General features: G+C 35.9%; 1 protein-coding gene across 6 annotated transcripts in view; it reads left to right on the top strand.

Moving 5' to 3' along the window:
• Positions 1-13,564, top strand: part of VPS13B (vacuolar protein sorting 13 homolog B) — a 784,298-nt gene that overhangs the window by 711,855 nt on the left and 58,879 nt on the right. For all 6 annotated transcript variants that reach the window (XM_046642610.1, XM_046642612.1, XM_046642609.1 and 3 more), the window contains one exon: positions 7,658-7,813. In XM_046642610.1, the coding sequence (XP_046498566.1) occupies positions 7,658-7,813 (156 nt within the window). The remainder of the gene's footprint in view (positions 1-7,657; positions 7,814-13,564) is intronic.

Here is a 13,564-nt window from a genome sequence, read left to right as displayed (position 1 = left end):
CCCCAAAGCCCCCCGGTACATAGTTGTATATTCTTAGTTGTGGGTCCTTCTAGTTGTGGCATATGGGACGCTGCCTCAGCATGGTTTGATAAGCAGTGCCATGTCTGCGCCCAGGATTCGAACCAACGAAACACTGGGCCACCTGCAGCGGAGCACGCAAGCTTAACCACTCGGCCACAGGACCAGCGCTTCTTTCCCTCTTTTTTTAACATGATATTCTCTTTCCTTTTCTTTGCAGTGTTTTTTCATAGGTCTCATGGCTCATTTTCATATCATTTTTGCTGTTTATTAATGATTATATTACAAGGATTGCCCTTGGTTAGACTCTATTATCACTTGAGGAATGGTGAGATTTTTATTCTCGTATCCCCAGCTACCGGGCAGGATGATAAAGTCAGTTCCTATTTCACTTCCCGTTTTTTAGCTGGCATTTCCTAATATTTCTCAATGATACAGAGGTGAAAGTTTCTCCTGCATCCTTTCATGCTTCTCGGCTATCCCAAACTGTCAAAATCCATGAAAACTAGTTTCTTTTGTTCACAACTACTGTTTTTGTTGTTTGTTTTTCCTGAAGAAAGTTCATCTATGATGTTTGTCTTGTGATGACCACTCATAAAAAAACAGTGGCTGCTGCTGGAATCTTTTGTTTCCTACAAGCTATTATCTCTGAATAGATGTAGAAAGACCAGAGAGGTAGTGAATAGCATTATTTCAAACAGCCCAACAATTGTCAGATACTTTGTTTTGATGTCTTTAACCCTTCAGTCCCTGCTGTTTATTGATGATTGACGCTCCGAAGGGAAATGGCAGGTACTAACCTAAGAGTTCACTGCCTCTTCAACCTCCCTTTCTGTACCACTCTGTCTAGGGCAGGTCCCCTCCCTAACTCTCACCTCTCCTCATCCCTAAGAATCTATACATATGGCTCTTGGCTCCCCAAGACCAAGATCTGACATCCGAAACAGTGGTTTTATTGCAGTATGACTCTTTCCTTGCCAGGATCAAAATTCAATAAGTTCCATTTGGGTTATGATCAAAGCTATTAGAATCATGTAAGCTAATGCGTTCATAATATAAAGTTAATCTTCCAAATTACATTGATGAGAAGCTATTTGCACAAATGATTTGAAGCCAGAGCTTGCTGCTACAACTTGTCTTTGTAATGGAATCAATGTGCTTTGTAGACATTAATTTTGTACGGAAAGAATGACTCCAAGTTAGGCTGTCACCTGCTTTTATCAGAAATCACAGTCCCCTATGTCTTTTACTCTATTTCAATGTGCCTTTTTTCATGTTATTTTTTGGGAGTAAGTAAAATATGTCCTCTGGTCAATCTTTTAACTTCCCTAAGCAGAATACATCTGGAGTCCTACAACAGTTTTTTTCTTCCTCTCATAAAATTTTGCAGTATAACTTTCTTGTTAAATATCTGTTTCTTCCACTATGTTGTGAGAATTTTCAGTGCAAGTAATGTGTCCCAGTTGTCTCTATATCCACTATGTGTAGTATCGTTAGTTGGCTTATGGTAAACATTTAATAGATGTAGACCCTAAAAATATTTGCTAAATTGAAAAAAAAATTATTGCCCTAGGAAAAAGTCTCAAATAATTACATTAAACTGCTCCAAGAATCATGTGAATAAGTAATATAGCAAGCCAGACCCTGTGCAAGGAGCGGTGAGGCTACAGAGACGAACTGAGGATCTGTCCCCCTTTTAGGAATGTGCCAGCAATGCACATGGGAAAGCTGTGCCACTGCCTGGGACATATGGGGAGATTTCATGCAGCAGACTGAATTTAAGTTTTTAAAACAGAAATATATTTCTTTTTATTTGAAAAGCAAGTGCTGTATGTCTTCTATTAGATACTTCTCATTTTAGTAATATTAATTTTTACCTGATTGCAAAGTAATACATATTTATAGTATGAAATTTGGAAATTACATAAAAGCACACAAAACTTACACACAAAAAGGAAACAAAACACATAATCTGTAACCCGAAGATAACCGCTGTTAGCATTCTGGCATATTTCTAGCCATTTTCTCCCTTAAGAATAGGCATATATACTTTTTGTTCATTGTACAAAAGTTGGGATATATACCTACGTATCTTTTTGTAGTCTGCTTTTTTTTTTAGTTAATCTATTGCTAACTAATACTGTTAACGCTTTTTTGTCCCAGGATTTTTTTTCAGTGGCTTGAGAGGATTTTACAGTGTAAGTGTGGTTAAGAATAGAGGGTCTGAGTAAACAGACCTCAGTTCAAAACTTATACCTTGCCCTCCCCAGCACCATAGCCCTGAACAGGTCACTCAACCTCTCTGTAACTCAGTTTTTTCATCTATAAAATGACACAAAAGTATCTAGCTTGTAAGATTGTTGTAAGGAATAAACAAGGAAATATATAAAAAGCACTTAGCCCAGTGCTTGGCACAGAGTGTGTGTATAATAACTGATAGCTCTTATTGTTTTACTGTATTTTATTTGACCAATATCCTGGTAATGCCAAATTTTCACTACTAAATCAGTGCTGGAATAAGCATACATCTAGGTAAATCTTTGCACATATCTATAATTATTACCTTGGAATAAATTCCTATGTAGAATTGATGAGTTAATGAATATCTGAAACTAAGATTTTTGATACAAGGATTACTCTCCAGCTACAATTTTCCTTCTAACTAACACTTTGTAAGTGCGCCAGGTTTCCTTCTTTTCTAAGAGGTTGTTTTATGCTGACTGTGCAGTATTTGTGGCCTTCATTGAATTCACACAGTCTTGAGGGGAAACCTACAAGCATGCATATTTTGTGGATGAATAAACTGCCCGACACTTGTGTGATGACAGTAAAGCCTCCATTCTATCACCTCCTGAAAGATTGATTTGGAAAGCTTTCTTTCTCTTTCTCCTTTTTTCTTTCAAAATACGCTGCATCAAAGAGTCCAAGTTATCCACTAGAAAATAATTGTTTGATTTTTTCCACTTTACCATTCTTTTAGGTGCAAGATTGTATTCTATAAATGTGAAAGGATATGTAGGGTCCTAAGAGATCCATAAGTGAATCAAGGTGACACCAAGCATTGGCCGTTATCTAGAGATTTTTCTACTTGCTTTTTACATTATTTCAGATACTCTGAACATCCTGAAATTCAACTGCTTTGAAAAAACAATCATGATGACATATTTCATTTTATTTTTATGTTAATTTATTGGTATAAAATGTACTATCAGTTCCAATTATGCATTCCAAAATAGCAGTTTAACTTTGATCTGTTTAATTTGGTCTATAGCTTTCCAGATAGACAAGAATTTTTTTTTAATATTTTAACTGAATTTGCACTCATGATGGTTACCTAGTATATCATTTGAGGTCTGCTTTATGCCTTTATATCAATATTGCAATGTCTGAATGATGGCTCTAAGGGATTACATTAATTTGTAGTTTAATTTAGTATCATTATCTGCATAAATAAAGCAAATCTCCTGTGTTGAAAGATCATTCAAAATAGGAATTGTTCCTAAATATTTGGATTTGATACTCATTTTATGCTATTTTCTGCAGAAATACAACCACTGAAATTTTTGAATATCAACTTTGGGTTAATTTTTAATAATCCTAATTCATTTATTCAACAAGTATTGAATGCCTACTATGCACTGGGCTCTTGGGATATAGTGATAATTTTAGAAGTTTAAAAAATAAATATGGTGCCTAAGCTTTAATATGTATGGTAATGCATAACAGATAAATATTAATGTATATTAATATATACATATATTCAGTAGTTATTTCACTTGGATTGCATGTTAATTTTTTAGAACTCCTAAAATTTCTACAAAGAATACAATGGAATGGGAAATTTTTTGAAGTTATTTAGATTTTCAGTTTCTTTTTTAGAACATTACATATTATTGCACAGTAAATTATTATGAAATGCAAAAAAATGCATGTGAATCTGAAGACAAATTTTTAATTTGTGGTTGTTTAGGTAGAAATAATCTTGATAACAGTTTTAAAATGAATAGTGAAATAAAGTTAACAGAAAAGGATCTGGTACCTTCATTTATATTTAAGATACAATTTTTTTTAATTTCTTAACCATCACTTTCTCTTCCTTATTGTACCCTGTTTTCCTAGATTTCATCTTGTTTTTCTTTCCTTTGTAATATATCAAATCAGGAATTCTCTCTTTGGATCTGTCTGTGGGTGGTCCTGAGAGCTGATCCCAAATCCCCTGATGAGTAATTTAGTTTTATTTTGTATTGAAAAAAAAATGAATGGAAAGCTGTATATGCTCCCATTTGAGATCTTCAGTGGAAAAACTACAAATTTAGTCTGGCTGCCACTGCAGCACTGGGGGGGTCTGCTGGAGAAAAAGAAAATGTAGCCCCTTGGGATCTTCCAACAAGTGTGGCCACTGTACAACCTGCCTTATTACTTAGGTTCAGTTCCCATTGAAAAGTTCAAACAAGAGCGGTTCCTATTTGACTTTTTTCCCCCAGTGGAAGATATTAGGCACCAGTTAAGTAGGCTAAGGAGAATGAAAAGCCTTAATGGAAAAGATGGTAAAGGAAGTGAGTCAGTAAGAGAAACTTAATAGAAAAGAGGGAAAGAAAATTTCCAAATTGATAAGGAATGTAAAAATACCTTGGGCTCCAGGCGAAGGGATAGTGATTTTGGGCTAAGCCCATTGCTTCCTCCCCCCCATTTTTCTGGCCCACTTTACCTCTCAGCCTGACTATTGCAGTTGTCCTCCCACCTCCAAACTCCACTCTTAAGACCATCCTTTCAACACATCGCTTGCCTAGACAGAAGGCTTCAGTGGCTCCCCACTAATTCCTGACTGAAGCACAATGACTTAGCTTAGTAAAGCAGGGCTGGCCACAATCTAGATCCATCATCTGACCTTATCCCTCACTTCTTTTTTCCTCTTCCCTTTTCTCCAACCAGTCGAGACTATTAACTTTGCCCCAAGCATACCTTCAAACTTTCACATCTCAGATTGCCACTTTGGCCCGGAAATGAGGGGTCATCTCTTTGCCAGTTGAACTCCTGCCCAAACTCTGAACTCAACTGCTTCATAAATCTTTCCTCATCACAGCAGCCTAGAACAAGCCCTCCCTTCTCTAGACTCCAGTATCACTTTTGTACCTCTCCTAATGCCTTGTTAGCTATTTGCACATCTTAGTTTCCTTATAAAATATTAAACTCCTTGTGGGGCAAAGAACAACTCTTCTTCCTTGTTTCCGCCTAGCATAGTGCCTTCCTTGTAGTACCTGAGTAATAAAAATATATTGGATGAATGATAGAAAGAAATCTCATTATGATCAGGTAGTCCAACACAAATTTCACACTTTCATGCCTTTGACATAGAAATGAAAATAGATATGAGTGTTTGTTATTAAATAAAAACTTTTCAGAAGCTGTGGCAGTGAAATTTAGTCAGTGGGTCCAGTAAGAACAAAACTTCCCAGCCTCACTTGATGTCCATGGTGCCTGAGCACGGCTGTCTAGTGCCTGAATCAGTTACACCATGAGAAAGACCAAGTACTGCTGCGCCTCCTGAATTCCTTTTGGTAGATTTCCTCTCTTAGGAATATGATGCCTTTCCTAATAAATTATATACATCTAATTGCCAATGATATTTAGATGCTTTTTAACAGTAGACCAAAGAATGAAAATACTCAACTGATGATGCATGTGGGGAGAAGTTATGTTTTTCTCCCACTTAACTTTTCTATGTGAACAAGTTATCTGAATTTTCATAATTCAAAGAAAATATCTGCACCAACATTCTGAGAACAAATAGCTGCCAACTGAAACCTGACAGCATATTCCTTGGTGGCATTCAGTCATTAAAAGCTATCTACACAGTGTGAGCAGCTACTTAAAACTGAGCTCATATGCAAATGTGAACACTCCTCAATTAAAATTACATTGTGTATATTTAAACTTTCTTTAGAGGCTATGGAATTTTCAGGAAAAATATAGCTGAGCTTGACCTTAAATACCTTGCCTCATTATTTTTTTGTCACTCCCAGCTACTAGTCTCTCTAAAGAAAACAACTTTCTTGTTTCTTTTAGTTTTGTCTGTGCCCTGAGCTTTATTCCCAATGGCTGCTACAAAAAAACTGAAATGATTCCAAACACCGCTAGTGTTTTTTTTTTTTTCCTATAACTGATATTTAAACATCAAAGATATACTGATGCTTTTATCTTGTAGAGTGCATATAAGACCAAATTTTCCCTAAAGGTATTTGCTGTCCAGTATGCTTTTTGTATTTGTTTTGTTTTTTAGTCATTAGCTTTCCTTTTGGAAGTCATCTGAATGGTAGCCTTTTGATTTCATAGGATCACTGGCAATTATGTGGAGGGGGCTATACTGGAATGGGGCTATATTAAAAACACAGAGATGAGTTAGGAGGTTTTTAAAAAATATTTTATTAAGATATTTAAAAATTGAAAAAAGCCCTCCCTTAATTATCCATGAAAAATCATATTGTGATAACCAATGACCTTGGGAAATTTTTAAATTTAAACACTTTATAAGTGCTCCTCCTAATGCTAAAACTAAAAAATAATCTTTCCATCAAAAGACTTTTATTATTATGGCAATTCCCATGTAAATTCTTAATGTATTTATTTTAAGGACCTATTATGATAGCCCTTACAGAACATTTTCAGTTTTATTGATTCTCTTAATTGGTAAAATGTTTCATGCAATTAGCCTTTAGTTAGCTCTTCTAAAAAATTATATATGATATGAAGGAAAGTATGTTTTGTATCATATAAATATTTTTCCTAAAATATCAGTTTTATTTCCTTATACTTAGTAATTGTATAAACACTGTTTATTTTTATTTAAACATGTGTCCTAAAGAAGCAGTAATTATTATGTTGTTTTGGAATACTTGTTCAGTTAAACTGATTTTCTTAGTTGCAGTTAGTTGGGAGAAGTGGAAAGAGGAAATATTTGATGACCGCGAAAGAAATCCAAATATTACCAACAGTGGCAATTCTATATGGTTAAATATGAATATGAATCACGTTACTCAACTGGTAAAAGTTACAATAAGTGGGGGAAAAAACTACAAAGAACAAAGACATTTTCTTGTACATTCAACATGTTGAAGGTATTTCTAATTGGATGTATGAGCTCTTAAGGAGAATATATTAAATGAACTACATTCTCAAATTGCTATTTTGTTCTTTATTGAAACAAAACATGAAGAATGGCAATTTAGGGTCAAAAATAATGCCACAAACCAAATTTAACTTTAATTACTGTCTTCTCATAAGAAGGAATAAACTAACAGCCAAGACCAAGGTTTTTTCTTACTTTTCAACTTTCTTGTCCTCCAGATGAATGAAATGATCTTTTCTCAAATGTTTAACAGGCCTTTTACCATTTGATAGGACACTTATTTTTAAGAAGGTTTAAAAATACAATCTGGAAAATCACATTGACTCTATGTGGCATATTTGCTATTCTTAGCCTGGTTGAATAGGCTGGAAGTGGATGAATAATGCAGGTTAGAAAGAAAACAGATGCTAAATATTACAAATCGGAAGGTTTTCCAGCAATGAGACTTTCATTTTAGGACTAAATTTTTGTTGGCACTTTTGGCATTATGACGATTATTGTTTCTCTCTCCAGCTGTTACACATCTGTATTGAAGGTTGGGGCAACTGGCGTTGGTCAGAGCCCTTCAGTGTGGACCATGCTGGGACTTTTATTAGAACTATTCAATACAAGGGTCGAACTGCTTCACTCATCATCAAGGTTCAGCAACTCAGTGGAGTGCAAAAACAGGTACGTTCCTTTGTGTTCACAACTTGGACAACACTTAATTATTTGATGTAGTTAACGGAAGGGACACTTAAAGAAATGAAAATAATTAATAATAAAAATCACAGTGGTATGACTAGATATGCCTACTACTACCGTGCACATGAGCACTTAGTAGAGCTTATTGATGATCCTGATGATCACGATGGCTTCAAATCCCTTGTCCCACATCTTTTACAAGAGCTGCTAACGAGCAGTAAAATTTACTGATTTTAGTTTCACCTCTTCTCCCTGTCACCACCTACCTTCTGGTGGAGGTGCTAACGAGCTGTGAAATGGCCAAAAGGCCTTTATTGAAAAGGAAAAGAAGCAAAGGATGGTGGGGACTCTGGATAATCCAACAGCGGATAACCAGGAGGAAGTTCTCATGCATGTGAGAATAATCCGTGAGAAAGTGTTATACTCACCCATGACGGAGTGGGCCTGGGTCTCCAGCAAGCTTTTCTTTTCCTAGGAGTTAATATTAACTGCAGTAAAAATTCACTGCAGTCTAACTCTTGGCATATAAAACCTCAGCTCTCAGCACATATTTTTACGTATTTTATAAAACTTCCTTTTGGCTGTTTTTGAAGTTCTAAGACTGCAAAGGGGAAAAAAAGTATCTGACGCTTTTTTTGTGTTCTTAAGATGTGAAAATGTGGTTTTTAAAAGATGTTTTTCAAGCGTGGAGCATATGACAAAAGTAGGAAAAAAAAGGAAGTATTAAAATCTGAAAACTGGCTTCCCTGCACACATAATAGCTGGATTTGTCATAAGAGTTTTAACATACACATCTGCATCTGGATTGTAACAGTCTATTCAGAGTTTATGTGAACTGAGGACATGATAGAAACAGCACTTGGTCCCTGGAAAAGGAAAAGGAGAGCTTTCCGTATGGAGCAGCAGGGGCTACTCCATTGCTGTATGCCAGAACAAACAGGAAGCAACTGGTGAGGTGAACAGTAGGACCCGTACCATGTGCATTCTTGGTCTGCACCTAATCAGGGAGCTGGACTTCATGTTCTCATTATTGTGGGCAACGCAAGTGAAAAGAGAACTACAGCAGAGGAGTCTCAGAAAAGAAGCTTATGAGTCTTCCTAATCAACTGACCATTCCTCTAAGTATTTGGTTTTTGCCTGCAGTGGAACAGGGTAAAATGAAAGACACTAAGTATGTGACACAGTCTTTGCTCTTAAATTGTAAATTTATATAAACCCAAGATTATACAATTGACAGTAAATGTGAAGGGAATTTAGAGGTTTCACTAAGAAAATATGACTTGAGCTGAGCTTAGGAAAAAGTAGAATTTGGATTAAGAGAGGGCATTCCAAGTAGCAGTATAGCATAAACAAAGATATAAATGTGGGACAAATGGGTCGTACTCAAGGACTCATGAGGGGACCAGCCTAGCTAGTGTGAGCTTTGAGCTGGAAAGTCATAAGAACAAGAAGTATCACTGACTGCCATCTGCCCTCAGAACTCTCTTACATGGATATGCTCTAAATAGATATCTGCCAGTTAATACATGCTGTTTTTCTGATTCTGTCACTCATGGTCTTTCAAGAATGTCTTATCTACCTTCCCATTCAACAGCATGCCTGAGAAATGGTCACTCAGCATCTGTTTCAATACTCCAGATGAGAGGCTCATTCCCTCACATGGCAGCCCCTTCCGTTGTTGATTACTTCCAGCTCTTAATGAAGTTCTCTCCTAATTTTGAGCTAAAATCTATCACCATTCACCCAGTTTTTACCATTCCTCAGAACTTGTGAAATGTACACAACAAGCACACAACCACTTATTGTGAGGCCTCTACTCCTCTATGTTACAGCCCTTCAAAAACATGAGGGAAGCTAGGATGTTTCCCTTTAGTTTTCTTCTCTCTAGGCCAGTGGTTTTTCTCAAACTCGAACGTATATCAGAATCCTCTTGAGGGCTTGTTAAAACACAGATTTCTGGGTCCCACCTCCAGAATTCCAGATCCAGTAGGTCTTGGGTGTTACGTGATAATTTGTATTTCTAACGAGTTCTCAAGGGATGGTGATGCTGCTGTTCCAGGGGCCGCACTTTGACTGCCATAGCTCTGGTCTAAACTTTGCCAATTTATTCCACTCTTTTGCATGTGGTTGCTAGAACATTTACCAATTAGTAGAATGGCGGAGTCCTTCCATGGAGAAATGGTTTTCATGGTAAGTCATATGGTAAAGATCATGGGCAACTGGCTCTATCCCCTTGCTAGCTGTGTAATCTTCAGCAAGTTATTTAACCTTTGTGAATCACTTTCCTCATAGGTAAAATCAGGATAGTAATAATGCCTTTCTCACCAAGTTAGTGTGAGGGTTAAATGAGTTTGAATGTGTAAAGTGCTTGCAGTCTGCCTGGCCCACTATCATAACCCAATAAACTTTAGTTACAAGTACAATAATGAAATATTCCCGGACATGACTAACACTTGTTGGACTTCTTTGTGTAACAACAATGGGGCCTCATTTTTGCACAGATATTATCTATTTTCAAGGAATGATATTAAGTTTCAGGAATAAATTAATATATATTGTGTTCCTGATCAGATATTATACATTGCAACAGTATACCATAAATGGAAAGAGTTAGTGGTGGGCAAAAATTTTTTTTTAATTATCACAAAATGTTACCTTTTTTTTTCTGATTGTAAAATATTTCCCAGCCCTAGTACTTATTACCTATATGATCTTAAATAAATTTCTTAACCTTTCCATGCTTCATATTCCTTTTGTAAAAGAAAACACCCAATAAATATTAGTTTACTATTATTTTTGTTAATTGTTATAAAATATTTCTGAAAACACAGAGAAGTCTAATGAAGAAAATAAAAATTACCCTTAATTCTGCCACCCAAAAATAAATACTATTGTTAGTTTTGTGTGCTTTTTCTACTCTTTTTTTCTATGCAGATATTTTTTTAACCTACTTGAAATGTTTTTCAACTTGTTGTGTTCACTGAACACTGTATAACGCTTATCTTCTCATGATATCTAAACTTCCTGAAATTACCCTTTTAATGGTTACATAATAATCTACCATATGGTATATTGAAACACATTCAGACGTTCCCTTGTTGGGCTTTTAGATAATTTCTAATCTGTTGCTATAGTAAATCCTTAAATAAACATCGTTGTGTATAAATATATGTCCCAATTTCTGAATCTGTCCTTAAAATAACTTGCTATGAAATTTAATTATTGAGCAAAGGATATGAGTGTTTTTGCAGTGCTTGATGTATATTCCCCAACTAAAAAGATGTATTTTATTCTTTAACCAAAATTCATAGTTTTTTCTCACCAAATTCTTGTTAGGGCTACACTAATCTTTCAAATAACTAAATATGTATTTGTCCCAAAACTTCTGCTGAATTTCTGAGTTTTTCAAACCATTAGCATTTTTTTTTAAATCTTGATTTTGTAAAGAGGGGATCAGATCAGGACCAAAACAAAAAATTTCCATACATTGCAAGTTTAAGGAATCCTTTTAATCTTCCTCTCTGTTATTGTCAAATACACAGATTTTAAGGCATCTGGTGCCACATCACTTTCAGGATTCTTCCAAATGTTATTTGTACTGTTGAATGTTAATAATCCTTTTCTATAGGGACTGCCTCTCACATTTTTCACTGCTTCTACCCTATTTATAATAAATACTCTTAAAAAAAAGTAATAGGTAGAATCTAGCCAAAGAGGAAAGGACTATTTGAAGAGCAATAATAGCGGCATAAGTGGCCCTCACATTGTATTTACCTTTCTAAAAGGAAGTGTCCTCTTCTCCCACAAGAGCTGGGAAAGTCCATTTTTCATTCCCACTATCATGGAAGGCACATACACAATTCATATTGTGAGTTTTAGCATTTCTTGTCCTAGTCAAATGAGATTGAGCTCTATATTAGGGCCATTTGAAACCTTAGCAGAGTACTGAAAAGTGGAACAGAGAAACAGCAATTCAGTTAAACTAGAATGAAGCAAACGGAAAGTGCTGTATACTGAATGCAGGTAATAGTGAAAGGTTCAGCAGGCCGCCATGCCAGCTTCAAGACAACTGCCACATGTATCCAAGCTGTGAAAAACCTTTGTAGTCAGTGATATTTAGTCTCTCATCTCTCTCTCTTTCCCCTTCCTGTGTCTGTCTTTCTCTCTCTGTCGCTCTCTCTCTCTCACACACACACACAAGCAAAATTTATAATGTCTTTTGAATTGGGTTTAATTTTTTATTGTCAGGGTAGATTAACTAATATTCAGATTAGCTCCAGTTAGAGTACATCAGAGACATAGGATCTCCTCAACAAGTCAGGATAGGAAGGAAGACAGGAACCAAGCTTCCAGAAGAGCTTCATGGATTTCTGCCTCCCTCATATCTTGGCTTCTTTCCTTCTACCCCACCTGGGCCTGGAAATTTGCAATAAACCACAGCTGCCTAATTAATTACCAAGCCCCGTTTGGGGAAGTGAATGTGTGCAGCTCCCTGATGTACTTTAACCACAGTAATATGCCCCTGGATAGTGGAGAATTGGCTAAAGCTCATGTGAACAATGACGTTTGGTTATCTGTACCCTGCCTTTCCTATACCTCTCTCATTTCTCCAATTGAATGAAAATTGATCACATATAAAATTTCTCAGGAATTTTGTACATTATACAGCTACTCATGTACAGGTATTTGCTTCCATGTTTCCCATCTCTTCACTGAAGAAAGCTGTACCACTCTAAAAACTTAAATGTATATATGTATGTATATATATATATTTTTTTGTATCTTTATACATACACTTTTAATCATGGTTAAGGTATCATTTTCCAGTGCATCTGGTGCTCTGGAGTTATTCTTTAATATCACTACTACTCTTGGCACTGATCTAATAAGAGTTCTGAAACCTGCTAAGTAAAATCATATGTGGAAATCTTCAATACACATCTTTGTGGCTTTGGGGAAAGAGAGGAATTAGTGTGAAACCTGGAAATATGTATTAAAGAGAAACCCTACATTAGAAAAAATTAAGTAGCTGTCTTCAACTGATAAATTAATCTTGAAATTCTAACCATAATTTTCAAAATAAAGGTGTTGTGAGTGTTGCCACTTTGAAGAAAAGCAGACATGGTTCTCACTGAACCCTACATGGGAGCAGCCATGAAGAGCACCACTCTGAGGAAGTAGCCATTTTGGATTTTCCTTCATCTAAGTAGCCTTCCCCCCCTGGCCACTTTTAAGGGTTTTCTTTTTATCAAATTTGAAAACCTATTTAACAGGATTTTTAGTTGAAAATGAAACTATAAAAACCCACCAAGAGGATCTTTGTCTTTAAACAAAGTGAGTCCCAGATGGTTGCACAGATTCTGTGGTTTCTGTGAGAGACAGCAAAATTCTCTTCTAAATCTCATGGGGCCCAAAGGTTTTGAAGCAAGAGGAGTGGGCATATCCAGAGTCAGAACAGAGTGAAGTACTGCCTCAGAGCTTCCAAATGTTTATTTAAATTTAGGCGATGCTCTGGCATGGTAAGACTTATCTTGAGTGTCTAGTAACCCTTAGCATATACTAAAGAAAAGCTTGCTGCTAATTTAGGACTCATAGTTTGGTTGACTTTTGTTATTGTGAAAACGTTGTTTTTAAAGATGATAATGGCCAGAGTATCTAGGGGAAATATAACAGTTAAGCACAGCTTGAAAAAAATTGTCATTGTTGTTTCAACTTGCATTATTTGAATAGTGAGGT

This window comes from Equus quagga, chromosome 16, assembly GCF_021613505.1.
Source record: "Equus quagga isolate Etosha38 chromosome 16, UCLA_HA_Equagga_1.0, whole genome shotgun sequence".
Taxonomy (NCBI): Eukaryota; Metazoa; Chordata; class Mammalia; order Perissodactyla; family Equidae; genus Equus; species Equus quagga.
This window is presented reverse-complemented; position numbering and strand designations above follow the sequence as displayed.